The following is a 21222-nucleotide window of genomic DNA, read 5'->3' as shown; positions in this document are numbered from 1 at the left end:
ATTTCCTGAAGCGCTGGAGTATTTACACTAACAAGTATTGCTCTTAATAGTGCACAATTGTTATCTCTCACCTTCATTACTTTTTAGATAATTATTCAACACTGAGGATTTTTTTAAGTTGTTGTGTTTCTTTTTTAAAAAATGTCTTATTATATGAGATGTATAAAAAAAAAGTTTAATATCAGCCCAAGGAATCCACAGTTGGCTCAACATTGATAATCAATCTTTGTAGTTACAGTTAACAGTTAGGACAATCCATATTTCATTGTATTTCTTATTCTTCCTCCTTTCTACTATTATCTATTACTGTTATGTTTTTTACTTGAAACTCTGGCACAACAATTTCCTTCGGGATTAATAAAGTTGTTCTCATCTCATCTCATCTCTCATAAACTAAAAGATTAAAATGCTCTACATGTATTATTTGTGATATAAATGTACAAGATAATAAATCCATATGACATCGCACATCCACTCTTGCAGCATTTGAAGTTCAGAACTTTTATTAGGACTTTTACTTGGTTTTGCTCTTTTTTAGACAATAGTATTTGCATTTACATTGGTAATGATGAGGGCATTGTGTCTACCAGTGCATGTAGACCACTTGGTACAAGATTGCAGGTTCAGGAAGATAATTTGAAAAACAGCATAGGAATATGATTTTCATGATGGTTTTATTTTCTAACCATGCAATCATTGTCAGCCTGCAAAGCCACAACTCAATAAGACCCTAATCACATTTACTGTTTTCACTGTTGCAGTCCTGCACCCCTCTCCGCCTCTGAGTGTGCACGTGTGTGTGTGTGTGTGTGTGTGTGTGTGTGTTAGAACAAACAATGCATGAAAAGTGTGATTTAATGGATGGGATCATTTTAATAGCACACTGCTGTATAATTGATCAAGTTAATATTCAAAACTGCTGCTCTACGAAAGACAGAAAACAGGAAGACATATGGAGCATGTTCTTAAGAAGTAATAAATAGTAGGGTTCGCATCAGGGATGGAATTTGTGTTTGAAAATAAATAAATAAGAAATTGAAAGTTAATGCCTGGTACATTAGTCTATCTGGTTTGATATTGGCTGTTTGTACATAACCACAGCATCAACCACTGATTTATCCCTCAATTCTAGAAGAATTCCAATCGTGTGTAACTTCATTCCGCCAACAGGCTCATGTAAAAAATATATGACATCACCCAGGTGGGTAATATGTGCAAATTACTGAATGGTTAAAAGAAAATGTTAAGACAAAGTTTCAGATTTATCTAACATTACAAAGTGAGTTGGAGAACTACAGATCATATACGCTGCTATGAGCTTCAGATAGGGGCAATTTTGTTAACCCTACAATGCATTTGAAAAATAAAAACATCATGTTTACTGCTTTTTTGTCAAAATCTTCTTGTCTTGGCAACTGGACTTGAATTTCTTCTGGACTTGAGTCCAGTTGCCAAGATTAGAAGATTTCGGCAAGAACTCACCTTGGTGTGGGGCAAGCGATGTAGATTATGGATGGATATTTGCCGCTTTGAACAAACGCACGTGCTGCCCTCTTAGTCTCAGGCAGACATCAACAAGATGCACAAATCTTTTATGATTTAATATTTACATAATTCTTAACAGAGAATGATTTGCTCAGAAATTGTGTTACAGTTTTATAGGAACCAGCAGATGCAAGCACCAGGCAAATTAAGATTTTGGCCTTCTTGTCATAACCGAATCATGCTGGGTACACGTTGAAGGAGCTGTGTTGATGAGCTGAACAGAAGGAAGCGCTTCTATCTGGAACTGGAAAGTGTTGATGTTGCAGCAGGAATAATAAAGGTGAGCGTTTATCTTCCATGCAGCAAGAGGCTGGTGATGGAGGGCTGCAGAGGAAAAAGAGGAAACTAGAATTCGGATTAATAGGATAAACATGGACGCATAACTTTCAATGGGAGCAAATAAGTTACAACTTCTTTTACTATATCAAACATACATCACAAGTATTTCTGAACGGAAGAAACCTCTCACATGAGCGGTGAAAGGCCTTCGAGTGAAGAAATTCAAGTCTGGTCGCCACGGCAAGAAGATTTTGACAAGAAGACAAGTATTGGTAAAACAAAAATCTTGTGTAAAAACACTGGATTTGGAAACATCTGTTCAAACTGCAATGAAAATCAGACATTAAAACCTGATAATACCCATTTTCGGATACATGGGATGAATATCGGTGCAGTGATTCTAGACTTTATAAACAAAGTATGAGTACATGGACTGAAGGGACCTCAATCATGCTCTTTGGTTTTCTTACATGCTAAGCTCCTCAGAGAGCAGAAACAAGCACACTTTCTCCTCTCAGCCCTCTCTCTCTCTACCCACCTCCACCCTCCTGGCAAGAGAGCGTCAGGTGTGAAACTCTTTGACTGAGGGAGATAATTGGCTTGCCTGTGTTTGTATGTGTTCTGTTTCTTGAAATTTCAAGACAGAATAGTTGTTTTCAAATGATTGATCCCAGATAAAAGGAACAACAACATCAACAGTAAGAATAACAATAAAATACCACCAATGATAATAATAATGATAATAAATAATAATAATATAATGATGATCATGGTGATGATAATAGTATGATAATAACAACAACAAAAACAATAACTACAACAAAAACTACAACAATAATAATGATAATAATTTCAATAATGTATCTGTATATATGTTCATCTGTGCAATATTTCATTTCATAACAGCTTCATGTACAACATTTTTCATACTCTTGGTACTTAAGACACTTTCTAGTTACTCCCTTTTTTTTCTTTTTTTGTTTACTGTTTATACAATTTTCTACTATTATTTATTATTTTTATGTTTTTCTTGTAACTCTGGCACAACAATTTCCTTCGAAAGAAATAAAGTTGTTCTTATCTTATCTTATCTTATCTTATCTTATCTTATCTTATCTTATCTTATCTTATCTTATCTTATCTTATCATAGGCCTATCGATTAAAAAAACACCCTTTTAAAGCCAAACTTGATTTTACAGATGGCTTCAGATTATTGAATAATATGTTTAAATGTGTAAATATAAATATGTTTCATTTCATTCGGTTGATTAATTCCTTATTTTTAAGATGTTTGTAATTCTAAAGTGAAATCGCTAGTTTTATTAATGACTGATTTAGCTCATCAGGTAAACAAATGAAAACATGAAGCCATCATTAAAAAACAAAGTTACAAAAATAATTCATAAGTTTGTGCAATTTTCATTGTCATTTCTACACGAACGTCTTCGGTGATAGTTGGGAAGAATATTTGAATTCTTTTCACGTTCGAAAAGAAAAACGTAATTGTACGTTCGACGTCCGGGAGGAGGCGCTGACGTCAGAAGTGGGCGGGGCTTAGCCGTCATTCTCCGGGGATCGTTTAAGTCCGCGGGTCGTCGAACTTTCCGCCACTGTCCGACCAGCAGCCGCCGGGGACCCAAACATGTTCCGTGCCGCGCTCTCCCGGAGCTTCCCCCGGTTCCACTCCCTGCAGACGGCCCACTTCTCCGCCGCGGCTCTGCCCGCCCCGAACACCCAGCCCGAAGTCCACTTCAACAAGGTACAGTTCGCCCGCCGCGCACTCAACAAGTGTCCGCGCCTGTGCTGGCCGTGCCAATCACCGAGCTCCCTATTTTTGTCGTTCACTTTTACTTTCGATTTTTATTTTTAATTTCTTTTTTACTACGTCGCCTCTTAAAGTCTCCACCTGAGCATCAGGCTGAATATTTTTTTTCAAATCTGGCACACGTTTAATCAGATTTGCATCCGGACGAAGGGCTGCAGGTTGGCCAGATTTGGTGAAGGAACTGCAAGAGTTTGTTTTGAAAACGAAAGGCTGCATTATTATTGCGAAATGATTCGGTGTTTGGCGGTTGTTATCTGGCGATTGGGAAAAAAAATAAGGGATTACATAATGTCGACTCTCTGCAGCTATTGGTTTGGCTCTCAGTGCAACGAAGCCTCACGATCTTGATACTCAACACCAACGACTTCCAGGCCACTGAGTCAAAGGACCGACAAAAACACACACTCATGTTCAGGCGCACCTTGCAAAGCCTTGTCTTACTGCTTTTACTTTTTTTTTCATTTACCAAAAATGCTTCGAGATGTTCATTCCTGTTAGGTTGCAGACGGCATGACACGTAGACTTCAAGCTTCTCAAAATGTGACTTGAGCTTTTCGTGGGAAGGACAGAACTGTTACCAAAACTATACTCTCACATGTACAACCTTGATATTTCAATTTTTGTGGGAATCAAGCAGCTCCAAAACCAACTAACTGGCAGTAACACTTCCTTGCCATCCGTCTCCAAATGTCGCATCAATAAAATTTATGTTATTCCTTAAATAAACCGTGGGGGACAAATCATTTTAATTTCAAGATGCTTCATCGGTCAATCCAGTGTGTTTGTGTTAAACCAGGTCCCTGTTTTTAATTGCAGTCACAAAAGGCTCTACGTTTTATCCTTCTAAAGCTGAACAGAAACCAAGCTTATGGTTTCAAAAGTCGATGAAATATATTGAATACACTTGAGTGCATTCTGGCAATTTGTCTAAAACATTATTGTTGTTTTATCTTATTTATATGATAAATTATCCCAGCAAGCAAACATGATTTTCATCAGACCTTATCGTTCAGGGCGTTTCTTAAACACCGCAGCTACACTTACCCTGAAATGACCCAGCTGGTATGATGTCTGGTGGAAACACGGATCTGTGCCAGTAAACACCTCAGAATGAAGAAGCGCCAGGACAGAGGAAGGAGAGAATGAATGACTCTAGTTTTAATCGCGTTTACAGGCTATTTTGAGCTCAACTGAACTCAAATTTGAAAAACAAATAGTGAACGGTCAACATTCATGGTGATAACGACAAGTTGTAATGCACTAATTCTCTTCTCTTTTTATTTTCCCGTCATCATTCTTTCATCATTTTGATTAATTTTATTTTTGGCTGACCGCACTTCTTGCAACATTGTGATTTAAGTAAATGTTATTGAAATGTTACCTCTCATAAAGGCAGAAAATTAGATGTCATTTTTTTTGTCTTTGTATCCTGTATTTAAATAAACCAAAGCATTTTGAGAAAAGGGGTAGTTAAATGCTTCAGATACAGGCTGTATAATGGTACTTTTTTGGAATGTTTTCAGCTGTTCATCAACAATCAGTGGCAGGATGCAGCCAGTGGGAAAACTTTCCCAACCATCAACCCAGCAACTGGTGAGGTCATCTGTCAAGTTGCTGAGGCTGATCAGGTAAATAAACACTGATTAAATATCAAAGTTTTGATCACATTCATGTTTTGCTTACAGGGGCTGGGACGCAAACTAAAAATTCATTTAGAATGTAACATTAAAATGTAACATTAAACACGACCTGTGTTGAAATTTGTGTTTCTGCATGTAATCTATGAATTACCAACATTTCCTTTTTTCATTTATACATGTATAATTTAAAGATTTTTTTTTTTTTAAGTTTCTTCCTGTGCTTCAGCCAAGATCATTTGTAATGTAAAATGTCGACATTCTTGGAGTGTCGGTCATGCCATTCATTTCAAACACCTCTCCCCTGGTTTGAACAAGAGGCCGACTGATGCACTAAATAGAATGTGAAAATGTCCATGATGAATGAGGACTATTTTTGCCAGAAAGGACATTATGAAACCTGTTCATCTGTCAGATTTTTTTCATTGAGTAAAAACTTTGAGCAGAGAATAGTGTTATTCAGCTTTCATTACATGTTGGTGTTTCTTGCAGGCAGATGTCGACAGGGCAGTGAAAGCAGCCCGGGATGCTTTCAGGCTGGGGTCGCCATGGAGACGGATGGATGCCTCTCATCGTGGCCTGCTGCTCAGTCGATTAGCGGATGCCATTGAGAGGGACGCAGCCTATCTTGCGGTGAGGTATTTAGCAGGTCAGGTCTCATTTTGTGTCGTTTCTGCCTGATATGGTAGATTCGTATCATCACCCATTTTAATATTTGCAATGATGTTTGAATGGATGCCTGACAAAACAAATTGCAACTATTTCATCACAAATCCATGGATAAGAATCTCTCCTCTGATTATCTGCTTTTAATTTTCTCTGTGATATTCTTTCACAAAGAAACGACAGATAAGAACATTTAGCGCCAGTGTTCTCCAGGCCTGTTTGTGATACATCCTTGCTCAAACACTACTGGATGGGATTCCATGTGCCATTTTATTCCTTTTTTCCTTTGAGCAGCTTCCTTCTCTGCCTCACCCAGTCTTGAAATGCTATCAAACAGATCCTGTATGACTGTTGACATTAGAGATATGATAAGGTTCTTTTAACAAATATTAATGGCCTGCTTTATAGCTCTGAGGGTTGGACGATCCGATATGGCTGTTTAATAATTCTTAAAAATAGTGCAAATACATTTCCGCATCTTTTTTTACTTACTGTAGCTTTGTATCATGAGATCCAGCAGCCAAGGAATTTGGTTTGGTCTCAATTCAGTTGGCACAAACATTAGCCTCAGACCAAATTTTGGTTAGGACACAACTGGTAGAACCTTTAACTTAGACTAAAGGAACCCATAATGTAACAAAACTCAGGGGAAAAAAAGAACAAAATACTCAAAAATATGCAAATGCAGTTTCATGAATGTTGCCAGTCCACTTTTGTGGGAGCTGTCCCTTTGTGTTTAAAGTGGTGTTCTGCCAAAGGATTAACCAAAGTAATTGTCTTTGTTAAAACACACTAATGTAGCTATCATTGATTGATTCCAAAAACATACAAATCATTACCATTTTTGAGTGCCACTGCCATTTTGGCTGTCCATTTGTTTCTATCCACGGTAAATGTCATTTTTGAACGACTTCTATTTGTTTCAGTGTGCTTCAGTGACTGGCACAAATGCACACGTTTGTGTGCGTTTGTGCCTGCATGCACAGTCAACCTTAATATGTCGTCATAGGAACTGGAGACCCTTGACAACGGAAAGCCTTATGCAGTTGCCTACACAGTGGATCTGCCCAATGTGGTCAAGTGTCTCAGGTAACGGACAAACAACAGAAATGAATGGCTTCCTTGGAAATCAGCTGATTTGGCTGCAGAATAGCAGATGACAGTGCAAATTGCTGTCTTTGTAAAAGGCTGGCCTTTCTTCTAAATCTGTACTGTAGAATCATTTACAGTAGAACTGTTTGATCTTGGAGGTGGGATAGGATGTGGTGGTGGTTGTTGTTGTCATCACTGGTTTTATTATGCTCAGGTATTATGCAGGCTGGGCTGACAAGTGGGAGGGGAAGACAATCCCTATCGATGGAGATTATTTCTGCTATACCCGGCACGAACCCATTGGAGTCTGTGGACAGATTATACCGGTGAGGTTGAATCACAGAGTTCTTGCACATGTGCACACAAATGCTATCATGAAATCACTTAGTTTATATACACCGTGGTTCTTGGTTCCAATGCTGCCTGAACCAAGTTCAGACATTTTTTGATTGTTGCAAGCATTTCTGAAAGCAGTCAGTTCAAGTACTCATGCACAAATGCAATCGACGTAGTCAAAAATGCTCATATTGTTTTTGTGCGCAGTGAAAGATCAGCGCTCATGCTAGATTGATATCTGTATGTTTCAGTTTCTCTGCTGGCTTGCAGATAGATTGTTTGCACATGCCACTCCCTCTAACTGGAAGCCTCCTATATCAATAGGTCATAGTGCTCTGCCAGTATCACCGACGATAACCACATGACTACCTTTTTTGCTGCATGTGGACGGGGTCAACCCATGACTGTCATTTCTCTTCTAGGTTAAATGGTTTTATTTGTATAATTGCTACCTCACAATGCATTTACTCCACATTCCTTTAAAAGATTTTGTAATACCTTCACATCCAGATGGAGGGCCTGCATAATATGCATGATCAAAAATCAGAGCAGTCTTGTACAAAGCTCTTTTGATACAAAATAGTCTATAGTCAGAGGTGTTCTTGTAGGTTCTCTGCTGAAATGTCCCTTTTTTTATCTCTCTTCCATTGCAGTGGAACTTCCCTCTTTTGATGCAAGCCTGGAAACTCGGTCCAGCCCTTGCAACCGGTAACACTGTGGTGATGAAAGTTGCAGAACAGACACCGCTCACAGCTCTCTATGTTGCAAGCCTGATTAAAGAGGTACTTTGGACTTTTCAAGGATGGATAGAGAAAACTGATAAAAAATTCATTTCCTAATACAAAATGAAATCATTTTATTTTTTAAAGCATTCCTTTTGATAAACTAGAATGCACAGCAATTGCTGCTTTACATAAGATCCCAATCATACGGATGGAACTATATTGTCTCATTTTGCTTAACATGACTGTAAAAATGCCTTCATAAAGTGGCCAGAGGTTGCTTTATCTTCTTAAAGATCATTTGTTTATAAGGACCTATTTGTCTGAGCTCAACTGGATTGAGGCAATACAGTAGTCCTTCGTTTATTGCGATGGTTACATTCCACAACCAGTTGTGATAAATGAAAATCCACTGAATGCATGCTGTGTGCAGGAGATACAGAGAATGATTCTACGTTTGCTGATTGAATCTTAGCCCAGGATCATGCTCTGGTCGGTCGCCTCTCTAAAAATGCTTGTTTTACTGACAATAATTGAAATAATAAAAATATGAAAATACAATTTTACCACAAAAATCCGTGGAATAGCGAAAAATCAGCAAATCAAAATTAGGTAAAAAAGTTAAAACTACATGATGCAGTGATGGTGAGATGTCCTGTTTTGTTTTGTTTTTGCAGTAGAAGCAACATAGTCTTGAAAGCAGTGCAAACACACTTTATCAAATAGTAAATAATCCAAACCATAACACTGTATGCTCAGAAGAATTGTATTTGCACTGTTTTTTTAAAGTTGTTAACAGTAGGTTAACTAAAGACTCTAAATTGTCCGTTGGCAAGAATGAGAAGTGAGTGACTTAACGTTTCCATTTGTGGCTCTCGTCCCCACAGTGATACTGTGTAATTATAAGCTGAATAGATATCGAATGAATGTTGGAGGTTGATTTCAAGAAAAAATTCTGGCAGGAGCTGTGACAACCATGAAAGAGCCTGTTTAAACCCCAAACACTGCACTATTATATTGTTTTATTTGACAAATATAGTTACAATGACATTGATCACAAAATCTGCCTACTGCCATTTATCCAAAAATTATCTTACAATGTTACCTAACCAATTGATATCATGTGATATCAAGTGATAAAGAAGGAAAGGAAAAACTATCTTGCCAAAAACCTGATCCGTTTTGTGATAGATTTTATGTTTTTTGATGTAAAAAGGGGGGTAAAAGAGGAACCAATTCTAACAAAGCTAATTTCTTGTGCAGCCCAGTTTATGCTCCTGACTGTGGGAGCAAAGTTAAAATGAACTTCCTGTGCAGGAAGAAAACCACTGCTTTAATGACAAACATACCAAAGGCTTTAAAAAAATCACAGTCAAGATGCTCTTATTAAGAAAACAACTGAGAGTCACTTGAAGACATCTGTAGTTTTTCACAGAAGGGAAATAATGACTGTCCAATGTGTATTTGTGATAACTGTTTTTTTTTTCATATTTCAAATTCTGATACACAATTTTGCTGTTTTACACAAATCCAATTGAAAGATTAAATTGTTTAATACCTCATGATCTTGTGATAAGACTAGCATTCCTTGTTGACTTGGCTTTGTTTTCTAGGTTGGCTTTCCTGAAGGTGTGGTGAATATTCTGCCTGGCATGGGCCCTTCAGCCGGTGCTGCCATTGCAAAGCACATGGATGTTGACAAGGTGGCCTTCACTGGATCCACAGAGGTAGGTGTCTTTCACTCTCACACTCTTCACTTCAGTCTCTGCAGAAGTCCAAAGAACAACATCCAGGAGATGTATACTTTTCTACCTGAAGCCTAAACTAGCTCAATAATGAGCACCTGACATTCTGTATATGAAGATGTACCAATGATGGAGGGGTAGGCTATGGAAATGTCAACTGTATGGTTTTCAATGGAAAACCTTTTTTTCAACATAGATGCATTGACACCAAATAAAACTTTCAAAGCGGCACATTTATTGACCTCTGCAAACCTCATCATTTTAACAAATGTCCTGTCACAACTTGCACTAAAAATTATAGTTACTTGGTCATTCTTGAAAATAAGATTTCAGACTTAAAAAAGATTATTTGGAGGGATGCCCTGTATCATCATTTGATGTAAAACTATACAAAACTAGGTGGGTGTTACACATGTTGTTGGGAAGCTGACAAGAAGTCCTGAGTCCAGACTTTGGTCCTCGTTGGTAGGAATTTTCTTTGAAAGCATCACTTTCAAATATTGTCAGACTACATGATGGAAAATATACCGGCAGGAACAAGATACTTCAGATTATCAGTGATATCACTGTGATCAATGAACCAATTTTTTTTATAATGTATGTATACATTTACATTTTTATCTGTCAGGTTGGTCATCTGATCCAACAAGCTTCAGGCACCAGTAACCTGAAGAAAGTCACTCTGGAGCTGGGTGGAAAAAGTCCTAACATCATCCTGTCTGACGCCAATAGTACGTCTGCTGTTTTGTGACACACTTTGTGTTTAGAGGCATGTTTAGATCTACTGGGGAATGTTAATTTCCTGAGATGCACAATCCATCCAGTCAGTCAATCAAATTTGTAGTCAAACTCTGCCCACCTCTAATTCAGTTGTTTAGATTACATAGTGACCATTTGCCACGTCCCGGTTTGTTTTATGTATCTGTTCTATGGATAAACGGTCTAAAAGTTAATCACTTAGCTGTTGGCAGCACACTTCCTGCTTCAAACATTTCTTATATTGAGGATAATCTGTAAAGACACTAGTTATGCATGTCCTAATGTACATAAAAACTTTGAAAATTAAACTGAGTTACAGCCTCCTGTCATTTGATCGAATCACAATATATGACCGGGCAAAGATGAATGACCCTAAAACGCCCTCGAGTCTCGATGTTGATTTGCCTTCTGGCCTTGTGATCGCAAAACAGGGCCTTTTATTGTGGTCCTTTTTTAAACTCAAGGGTTGTGTTAATGCATATGTGTGTTGGTTTGTTGCTCAGTGGAAGAAGCGGTGGAGCAGTCCCACTTCGCTCTGTTCTTCAACCAGGGCCAGTGCTGTTGCGCCGGCTCTCGGACCTATGTCCAAGAGGACATCTACGATGAGTTTGTGGAGCGCAGTGTTGAACGGGCAAAGAGACGAGTGGTGGGCAACCCCTTCGACCTGAAGACTGAGCAGGGGCCTCAGGTAACAGACACACACACACACACTCTCTATCCATGTATAACACTTATACAGTGGGGAGAACAAGTATTTGATACACTGCTGATTTTCCAGCTTTTCCCACTCACAGTGCAGTGGGGAGAACAAGTATTTGATACACTGCTGATTTTCCAGCTTTTCCCACTCACAGTGCATGTAAAGGTCTGAAATTTTCACCATAGTCACTCTTCAACTGTGACTGGCGGAATCTAAAACACTTATCCAGAAAAACACATTGTATGATTTTTAAGTAATTTATTTGCTTTTTATTGCATGACAAGTATTTGATCACCTACGAACCAGTAAGAATTACAGCTTTCATAGACCTATTGAAGCCCTCCTGTTCTCCACTCATTACCTGTATTAACTGCACCAGTTTGAACTCCTTACCTGTATAAAAAAACACCTGTCCACAAAGTCAAACAAACTCAAAGTTCCACAATAGCCAAGTCCAGAGAGCTGTGTAAGGACATCAGGGATAAAATTGTAGACCTGCACAAGTTTGGGATGGGCTACAGGACAATTGGCAAGCAACTTGGTGAGAAGGCAACAACTGTTGGCATAATTATTAGAAAATGGAAGAAGTTCAAGATGACGGTGAATCTTCCTCAGTATGGGGCTACATGCAAGATCTCACCTCACAGGGCATCAATGATCATGAGGAAGGTGAGGGATCAGCCCTGAACTACATGGCTGGACCTGGTCAATGACCTGAAGAGAGCTGGGACCACAGTCTCAAAGAAAACCATTAGTAACACACTATGCTGTCATGGACTAAAACCTTGCAACGCACGCAAGGTCCCCCTGCTCAAGCCAGCACATGTCCAGGCCTGTCTGAATTTTGCCAATGACCACCTGGATGAGCCAGAGGAGGAATGGAAGGTCATGTGGTCTGATGAGACAAAAATTGAACTTTTGGTCTAAACTCCACTGGCCATGTTCGGAGGAAGAAGAAGAAGAAGGATGAGTACAACCCAAGACCACCATCCCAACTGTGAAGCATGGAGGCGGAAACATCGTTCTTTTGGGATGCTTTTGTGTAAAGGGGACAGGATGACTGCACTGTAGTCTAAAACATAAAAGTTAGATGTTAATACGTTTTTTTAAATGTGTGAAATGAGGCAAAAAATGGGTTTTGCATTGTCTTTTGTAGCCTCAGGATATTTAGTGTTTCTCCCAGAGATTAAGATGCTAAGGTTCTCTTTGGGAGTGACCAGGATGGATAGGATCAGGAATGAGTCTATCAGAGGAACAGCACATGTTAGATGTTTTGGTAAGAAGGTCAGAGAAGCCAGACGCTATTGGTAGACGGACGCTGGAATTAGAGCTGCCAGGCAGAAGGTTTAGAGGAAGAGAGAAGATTTATGGACGTAATGTGAGAGGATATGACGGTAGTTGGTGTAAGAGAGGAGGATACAGAGAAAAGGGTTATATGAAGAAGGTTGATTCCCCGTGGAGACCCCTGAAGGTAAAAGCCAAAAGGAGAAGAAGAAGAAGATAGGGATTGGGATAGGGAAGATATGTTCCCTATCTCCACACGTCAATTCAGTCTCAGCAGAAACTCAGGGAAACTGCAATTCATAGGTCAATCTCCAGGTCAAAAAGTGATGGTCTTCTTGCTATCTCAGCTGGATATTTGAGCTTGACTTTGCAGAATCGTATATGTGCTGGGTTTGACACTGGCAGGTTACTTTCACAATCGTCTGCCGAAGAGGAAATGACACTGTGCTCACCTCACGTCTGAGGTCAATTTTTTTTTTCATGTTTTATATTTATTTATTTATGTGTTTATTGGTCTTAGTCCATTGCTCCTCAAATAGTGAGGTGACGCGTATGCAGCGCTTAGTTTCACTGTGACTATGGTGTGTTTACTGTGAGCTGAGAGTTGCAGTATCATGCTTCAAACCCTGCTTTGAAAAGCTGTGCACTTCCAAACGTGCTTATTGTAGCCATTAATCCTGACTTTCTTATTTTGATTAAAAAAAAAACAAACACAAATTGTTATTCATTTTGGTTTTGTAGATTAAAGTGTTAATGATGCTGATCAATTTGAATTAATTCATTGATTTGATTTTATTTTTTAGTATCAAATGCTTCAGTCGATCGAAAAATGTTGATAGTTTAGAAGGAAGGATTGAATTTTTGTAGGCAAATTAATGGCATTTAAATCTTGTTTCTAAAAAAACAATGTCAGTAAAGTTATTCTTTGGTATACGTTGATCTTTCTTTTTTCTTGTTAATAAGTATATAATGTAAGGCAGAGGTGTACTTTAAACAATTTTATGGACAAAACGCTGCTCTCAAAACGCTGCTCTCCGGGCAGCGGAATATAATTTAGAAACACTGTCTTAGTCTGATGTGGAAACTTTGAAGAAATACCATTATACTGCATGAAGTTAGTGCATAAGCATTCTGAAAACTTTACTTTAAAGTCAAAAGCAAAAGTACACAATATAAATTAGCCCTTCTAGTGAGTTAATTCTCATATATGTATGAATAATTGGCATTGGAACAGGTTTATATGTCAGAGCTGGTGTGGTGATAAATGTGGTGCAATGAGTTTTGAATTGGAAAGGGTGACAGTCCAAGTGCAGGCCATTCATGTTTTTGTCATAGCTGGTGTGTCCATGTCCCGCAGGTGGACCAGGAGCAGTTCAACAAGATACTGGGCTACATCAGTATCGGGAAGAGGGAGGGCGCAAAGCTGATGTGTGGAGGTGGAGTGGCTGCGGACAGAGGATATTTCATCCAGCCAACAGTGTTCGGAGACGTAAAGGACAACATGACCATCTCCAGGGAGGAGGTACAGTCTCTATCATAAGCACTGGCCGGCTCACTTTTTAGGATGCTGTCAATTTACAAAACAAAAAAAAAATTCTAAATGGCTGCCACCTAAATTATTTTGGTGACAAATATTGGAATTCCTTCCAGATAAGTCAAAATTAGTTCCCAGCTCTTTGTCATTATTATGTTATATCCAGCTGGTACAAAACCCTCTATTATTTTTTACAAAATGGAGGCTGCCATGTTGCTTTTTGAGTTATTGCACTGTGTAAGATGTTGTATTTCTTCAGTAAAGTAATAGCAAAAGTCTGTATGTCACTTCAAATATGTTACTCTGTGACCCTGCCATGCTTTCTTTTGTCAGATCTTTGGTCCAGTGATGCAGATCCTGAAGTTCAAAACAATAGAGGAGGCATTAGAGAGGGCCAATGACACAAAATATGGCCTTGCAGCTGCCGTGTTCACAAAAGACATTGACAAGGCCAACTACATCTCCAATGGATTGCGAGCTGGGACCATCTGGTAGGAGACCCACCAAGTCTACTGTCTATTGCAAGAATACTGTAGTAGCCTTTAGACATTTTATTTATTTTGTACTAGTATGTGGATGGTGCCAACTATCTTGTTGATGGATTCAGTAGATATGAATTTCACCTCTCAGGTTCCTGTTTCAATGCAGTCAAGGGTTTATATTTGTGTTCGCATCATCAGGATTAACTGCTATGATGTATTTGGGGCCCAGGCGCCATTTGGAGGATACAAGGCTTCAGGAAATGGCAGAGAGCTGGGAGAGTATGGCCTGGAAAACTATACCGAAGTCAAAACAGTAAGTGATTCAAAATGCTTATTATTAATGATATAACAGCATTTGAAACTTGTAAGATTACCTATTTTTCTCCAGGACTACAAGAAGAACATTGCCACTGAACAAATCAGTTGATAAATCTGAATTTCAAGTAAACACTGTTAAATCTACCTCCTGTCTTGTGTTGTTAGGTGACCATCAAAGTACCACAGAAGAACTCTTAGAGATGCCTCGCCTCAAAGTAGGATCCACTGCTGTTTTTTTTTTTGTTGTTTTTTAAAAAAAAGCATAACATGCATCAATCGATTTCTTACAAATTACAAGCGAGTACGTCAGAATCTTTAAAATGCTACCTCCACTTTGAAGCTTTTCGCATCTACCAATGTGGTTATGTCTCCACAAAGGATGTTTGACCCTGATCCTCTTCACTAAAAAGGCCATTTGGGGTGTTTGTGACGATGGTTCATGTTTCTACATATATATTTTTCAAGATTTCACAGATCCTACTCAAATCAGTTTTCCACTGAGCTCATCAAATCATACACAGTGAGTTGTAGCATAAAGGTCTGTGCGAATTGCCATTTGGATGGAAATTATTCTTACTTGCTGTGAAAATGTTCCTCATGAATACAATGTTGATTAATGCTACTCTAAATTGTAACAATGTCTGTAACATCAGCATATAAACATTCTTTACATGTTCATTTTTCTCCTGATTTAAAACTGAAAACTATGCAGTTCCTTTTTATAATGTGAAGTTCTGCTTTGGAATAGCTACTTTTTGGCAATAAAGTCAGTTCAAGTACACAGCTTTCACTGTCTTCCATGTTTTTGTCTTTACCAAAACAGCAATGGAGGCAATGTACTGAATATTTTATCACTTTAATTACTAGTAGGAAGATTAAAAAAAAACAAAAAAAAAAACAATACTGTTTTCAAAGCTTTACAGTATGAGATTGGATGACTGAAGTACCGGAAATTGGAATTGCATGCAATAAACTGATAAAGGTGTAGGCTTAAATAAAAGATAAAGGTCTTTAAACATGAATGAAATACTCTGAATAAATAAAGGAAAGATTTCTAAAAAGCTACCATGTTGCGATTTCTTCTTTTTGGGGTGGTGTTATCAAGACACAACTGTCATGATTAAAAATGTGACATCAATTTTTTTTTCGTATTTATCCATTATCCACTGATTTTCAAAGTGAATTCCTAAACATGGTTGGGGGGAGGGGGGCACAAAGTAAGTGAAGAAATTCCAAATAATAAGCCAAAACTTTTTTTTAATATTTATTTACGAAATTTCAAATCTCTTAAAAAAAAAAAACATACTACTGCATAAAGCAGCTTATTGTGATTCAGACATGATCAGCATTAGTCTTTTCCCATTTTCCTGCCCTGATGGGGGGAAAATAGCTTCAGATTTTCTGCACACCCTTTCTTCAGTCCAGGGCAGGTTGTCTTTACATGGATCCAAAATAAGGAGGAATAAACACATCAGTCACTCTCCAAATGATGAGCACTAGACTTGGGTCTCGTTCAAAATTTTCCAGTGGTCACCAAAAGGACATGACTGAGGTTATGGAAACACAAAATTAAGTCATCAGTTCTTTCTAGGCAGAACCAAATGACTGAATTATGGCAAAACACTGATTCCTCGTATTCAGGGATGTCCCAGTGGTGCTGGCACTCTATGCTGCGATCCATGGGTGTTTGAGTGCCCACATTAGTGAAGCACCTGCTGGAACACCAATCATGTTTAGTAATGATCGCAGATCTATATTATCCTCTGTGTGTGTGTGTGTGTGTTGCTGTTGATGCTGATGGAGTGTGACGCAAGTCTGGCCAGACCTGTATGCATAAAGAATCTCAGATTAGTAATCTCAATTTTTCGTGAACCTTCAGTACCATCATTGACCTCAAATTTCAGTATTTTCATAGTTCTCTCAAGAGGTCTGACTCACATTTTGAGAAAGTGATCAGCTTTTCCTTCTTTTCTTCTCTCATACCTTGGACACATGGTTGCTCTGATAATAAATGTATGTTCTTCATGTGTACAATACATCAACATTTTCTTCTAGTAATATATTGGAATTTTAGTCCCTTTGTGGTGAATATTAGTACAATACCGATGCCTGGATACAAAGCAAAGCTGGTTGATTTCCCGCATTTTCTAAAATGTTAAGAAAGGTTGGGGTAAAAATTTAAGTTTTGTTAATCTGACTTTTTGCCGTCCTACAGACTCAATTTAAGCACCAATTAGATTTATTTTACCCTATATTGCCCAGCCTTAGATTAATATCTTTGTCATTCAGAAAAAAACACAGGAATTTTTGTTTAAAAACAGTAGATTGACTTCAACTTTTGAGGCTCTTGAAAATGTCTGGGGTCTTGGACTTCCAATAGGGGGGAGAAAATGTGATGACATAAGCAGAGGAGCCAGATCGAACAGACCGACGGATGACCCCTCTTTGCTTACACGTGTCGGTATTCAACAAAATAACACTGCTGGCTGCCAAATGACATGTTCAACTTCATATAGAGTTTGGCCCAGGTGATTTGGGGAAAACAAGGTGTCTTGTCATCTAAACTGCAAAGAACCCTACACTTCCAGAGAAGACGTGACCAGTCACTGAACTCCTGACAACTGAACCAAATGACTCATTATCTCAAGAAATTCTGATCTGGAGCTGCATCTACCAATTCTCATTTGAGAATTTTGGGCTGCTCCCAATGATCTCAGGTGTGACACTTTCAGCCGGAGGACTGGCTAAATTGCAATGCTGGTGAGTATATTCACTTTAAACATTGAAAGAAAAAAATGTTGGCTGGTGAACTCCTTTTCCACTGCTCTGATTGCCTGTTGTGTCACATGTTCCATCTCTTGACAATTTCTTTGGACCTATACTCTGATCAACTGCAGCCTTAGCCAATGTGGTCACGGAAGCGTTTGGTCTTCAACAGTTGTTAGGACCACAACGCAACCTGAAAAAGAAAATGACAGAGAGCAGACCAAAACCCCACAGTAATTTCAGGCTGATGTGCAGATGGTCTGCATCCCCCTGCAGAGCCTGGAGGTCACCCTCGTTTTTTCAGCTGCTCTTGATTTAGTTTGTGTGGGTATAAATGGCTCAGGTTGTAAAAATACTGAAAATGCAACTGGTTCAATACGGACCTCTTCACAACTACGGCGATACAACTGGAAGCAGAGAAAGCGCAGCTCTGTTGGTTCCCTATAAGCTATAACACACAGTGTGATTTGATTTTGACATGATGGCACCAAAGTGTTAAATGTAAACATAGCTCTTACTAGGGAGAGTGAATATTAAAGTTTTTTTTTTATGCATACAGTCCGGGCGCAGGATGTGAGGAGTATGGAATTTGGCAGCTGAGATTCAGAGAGGGCGTGGTTGCTTCAGTCATTGATAAGTGCCAGGATCATACTGAGGAAAAATAAGAGAGAGAGTAGAGGTTAAGGAGACGCATTCAAACACATCTGGTAGAATATGCCAACTTCATAAGAGTTCAGTCCATGCCAGTGTGTCTGTGATGCCTACCTGTACAAATAAATGAAGAAGCAGAGCAGGTGATAACCCAGTTTGATCATGGCTTCCTTCATGTGGGACTTGAGCTGACCCCGGTTGTGGATCTCAGTGGGGTCGAACACACCCATGTTCCCCATTGGGACCTTTAGGTACCTGCGAGTAAAACCACAGCAAGCAGATGAACCCGGCGGCCTCACTGCAACTTAGAATCAGTAAGCTTTTCTAAGTGATGTGGACAAACTCTCCACTGTGACTACTTCAAATGAGTCCAGAGAACCTCATGGTGAATCTGGAAGTATTAAATATTAGAAATGAATATTATTTGGGATTTGATGTCATGAGTCTTAGATTAAGGAATACGCTCTACAGTAGATCCTTCAATTTATCATTAAAAAAAATTTAAAAAATCTGCAGATTTTTTACAATACTTACCATGCATCGAAGGCAAACAAAAACAAAAAATGAAAGGTGGAACTCTTATACAACTATAAAAAAACAGGTAATGAAAGCAAACCAAAGATAGAGGACTACAACCTGCTTTTACGTGTCGCTTCTTGACAGGATTTCAACTTTGTTTAGAGTTTCATTTTTTGGTGCTCAGCAGTAGGTATGAGGCACATTGCAAGATTTTCCTGACCCCATTAATTTTCTCTTAAGTGTTGTTCAGTATGTTTGCAGGGCTGTTAACATGGAGACCCTTAAAAACAAAGATTAGGTCAAAATTTGTCATTTATGGAGCCACTAAACCTGCTGTGGGACTGCATTTTTTTGGCCACTCAGAGGGAAAATACTACCCTGAACTATCCTCCACACACCCTCTTTTGTGATCTTGGTGACTGAAGGTGGAACTTTTATTCAAAAAAGCACACAAATGGTAGATTTGATCAAACATAGCGCAGTAGTACTCTGAAAATTAGAGTGCTAACACAAAGCCAAGGAGCAGAAGACTGGGGGGGCGGTTGACACTTTGAAAGGGACCACTTTAAAAGAAAAAAAACAAACAATTTCTCTCTAAAACCAGATCAAACAGAACATTAACATGTTACACAAGCAGACCAAACACTCACCGTCGAGGCAAGGCACAACTGCTGTAAAGGCTTACCTATAAATGTTCCAGGCCGCCACAGGCAGGTTGAGGAGGAAGATAAACCAGTGCAGAGAGACCAGCATCAGCATTGTGGAGAGACACTGCCCAACCATCTCAGGAATTACCCACTGAAGAGATTGAAAAACAGCAAATTTGAATAAAAAAAATGAAAACAAAATGATTTCACAGCAGCTTAGCACTCAGAAGGCCACAAGTATACAGTAAAATCAATGCATCACCCTACACTAAAACACATAGATATTAACACAGGCAACAACTGTGAGATTCATCCAGACTTACTTTGTTCAGTTTGGAACAGCAGGCCCTGGCGTTGATGTAATCACACTCCAGATCAGACAGGGTGATGATCTGAGGGTTTACGTCAAGGTGACACAAATAAGGCAAAAACACTTCATATCCTAGGTATGTAAAAATATAGAATCAAATAATTACAAAAGATTTAAGGAACTGTGTATCTCATATATGTGTCAGTATATATATATATGAATATAGAGAGAGATAAACACCACAATGTATCAAATGCCAAACCACTGCACGGAAATATATTACTTAGAAATACACAATTATAACAGACCATCTTAATCCAGTTTAAGGGCTATCTAATGTTGATTTCTTGAAGATTTACAAGTCATCAACTGCATAATCTGAAATCTGTGTGATTAATATCGGATAACATTTGAGATATTTTATGGGTATTGTTTTTTCTGGCATGGAAATGACTAGCCAGGCACATGAACAATGCATCTCGAACCTATTCTATTACAGAACTCCATAGAGAATTGTATGATAGGGAATATCAGTGTCTAAGAACTACTCTGTATCTAAATTAAGTAAATTTGTAGCTCTAATTGTTTACCCTGTGAGTTTCCTCTGGAATAGAGGTGGGTTATAACTAACAACGACACATATTTTGACTAAATGATGACCTCACAATTTTTCTGATCTCGCAACTTTCTGATTTGTATTCCTGATGTAGATGAATGTGGACACTTAGGAGGAACATGTCCGTCTGATGGGACACTCCCGGCGAGGCGGCTAACAGGTTAACAGCGGGCCTCCGCTAGCCCGAGAAAGCGGATATTCACGCGAGAATTCGGCCTGGGAACAACTTCCGGAAAACGGCTGGAAACGGAGGTGGAGAAGCAGCACGAAAAAAGGATACAAAGTAAACTGCGAGAAATATCAGCGCACAGCAGTCGACGAGCGACAGAATGAACACTGCCGCCTCCATTTTTCCCTCTTCTTCTTCTTCCTCTTCCGGTGAGTCGTCGAGTTTCGTCGGTTTGAGAGCGCTGTCGGAGGTTTAACTTGTTTTTAGCTCCGCTTACCGAACCGGAGGGGACACGGCAGCCTCGGCTTTAACGGTGCATTTGCAAACCTCGCTTGGCTCAGTGTCATCTTTGAAATGTCTTTTCAAGAAGCTAGAGGCGAGTTTTGCAACGAAATATGTAAAAGGGGGGGGTGCATAAGTGATTCCAAAATGTAATCCACTTACGAAGAAATATTTGAAATGTTCAAGGGTTATTGAATAGGCCATCATTTTTTTCTTACTTTGACAGGCTATCTACAGCCGAGAGTTGTGTGTAATCTTTTTTTTTAAAGGAGCGACGACTTGCCCCGCTGTAACTGAGAAGACGATACACATGATAAATTCATGGAATTTACGTGTC

At 38.9% G+C, this 21222-nt stretch overlaps 2 protein-coding genes and 1 pseudogene across 2 annotated transcripts; 2 read left to right on the top strand and 1 right to left on the bottom strand.

Annotated features, from left to right (window-relative positions):
* Positions 1-3380: 3380 nt before the first annotated feature.
* On the top strand, positions 3381-15707 carry LOC147229407 (aldehyde dehydrogenase, mitochondrial-like). The gene is made up of 13 exons (XM_086154871.1): positions 3381-3584; positions 5174-5278; positions 5780-5920; positions 6963-7042; positions 7260-7371; positions 8035-8163; positions 9717-9830; positions 10477-10579; positions 11111-11295; positions 13949-14113; positions 14459-14616; positions 14806-14920; positions 15091-15707. The coding sequence occupies exons 1-13, from the start codon at positions 3468-3470 to the stop codon at positions 15121-15123; spliced, it is 1557 nt and encodes a 518-aa protein (XP_086010997.1). The 5' UTR covers positions 3381-3467; the 3' UTR covers positions 15124-15707.
* LOC147229408 (uncharacterized) lies at positions 11692-13925 on the top strand (annotated as a pseudogene).
* Positions 15708-16064: 357 nt separating the features above from the next.
* Positions 16065-20824, bottom strand: cnih4 (cornichon family member 4). The gene is made up of 5 exons (XM_086154872.1): positions 20715-20824; positions 19832-19900; positions 19547-19659; positions 18457-18597; positions 16065-18342 (listed from the first exon to the last, which is right to left on the bottom strand). Exons 1-5 carry the CDS (start codon positions 20781-20783, stop codon positions 18315-18317), a joined length of 420 nt encoding a protein of 139 aa, XP_086010998.1. The 5' UTR covers positions 20784-20824; the 3' UTR covers positions 16065-18314.
* Positions 20825-21222: the final 398 nt, after the last annotated feature.

Source organism: Fistularia commersonii, chromosome 11 (assembly GCF_037954325.1).
Source record: "Fistularia commersonii isolate RoL2024-O1a breed Wild chromosome 11, RoL_Fcom_v1.0, whole genome shotgun sequence".
In the NCBI taxonomy this organism is placed as follows: Eukaryota; Metazoa; Chordata; class Actinopteri; order Syngnathiformes; family Fistulariidae; genus Fistularia; species Fistularia commersonii.
This window is presented reverse-complemented; position numbering and strand designations above follow the sequence as displayed.

What these genes read in the sequence shown, in the direction of transcription:
- LOC147229407 (XM_086154871.1), top strand. Translation starts at nt 3,468, where the DNA reads ATGTTCCGTGCCGCGCTCTCCCGGAGCTTCCCCCGGTTCCACTCCCTG. An exon ending in TCTGTGGACAGATTATACCG is followed by an intron (nt 7,372 to 8,034) that starts GTGAGGTTGAAT and finishes CTTCCATTGCAG; the next exon opens with TGGAACTTCCCTCTTTTGAT. An exon ending in TGACCATCTCCAGGGAGGAG is followed by an intron (nt 14,114 to 14,458) that starts GTACAGTCTCTA and finishes TTCTTTTGTCAG; the next exon opens with ATCTTTGGTCCAGTGATGCA.
- cnih4 (XM_086154872.1), bottom strand. Translation starts at nt 20,783, where the DNA reads ATGGAGGCGGCAGTGTTCATTCTGTCGCTCGTCGACTGCTGTGCGCTG. An exon ending in GCTGTTCCAAACTGAACAAA is followed by an intron (nt 19,660 to 19,831) that starts GTAAGTCTGGAT and finishes CAATCTCTTCAG; the next exon opens with TGGGTAATTCCTGAGATGGT. An exon ending in TTCTTCATTTATTTGTACAG is followed by an intron (nt 18,343 to 18,456) that starts GTAGGCATCACA and finishes ATTTTTCCTCAG; the next exon opens with TATGATCCTGGCACTTATCA.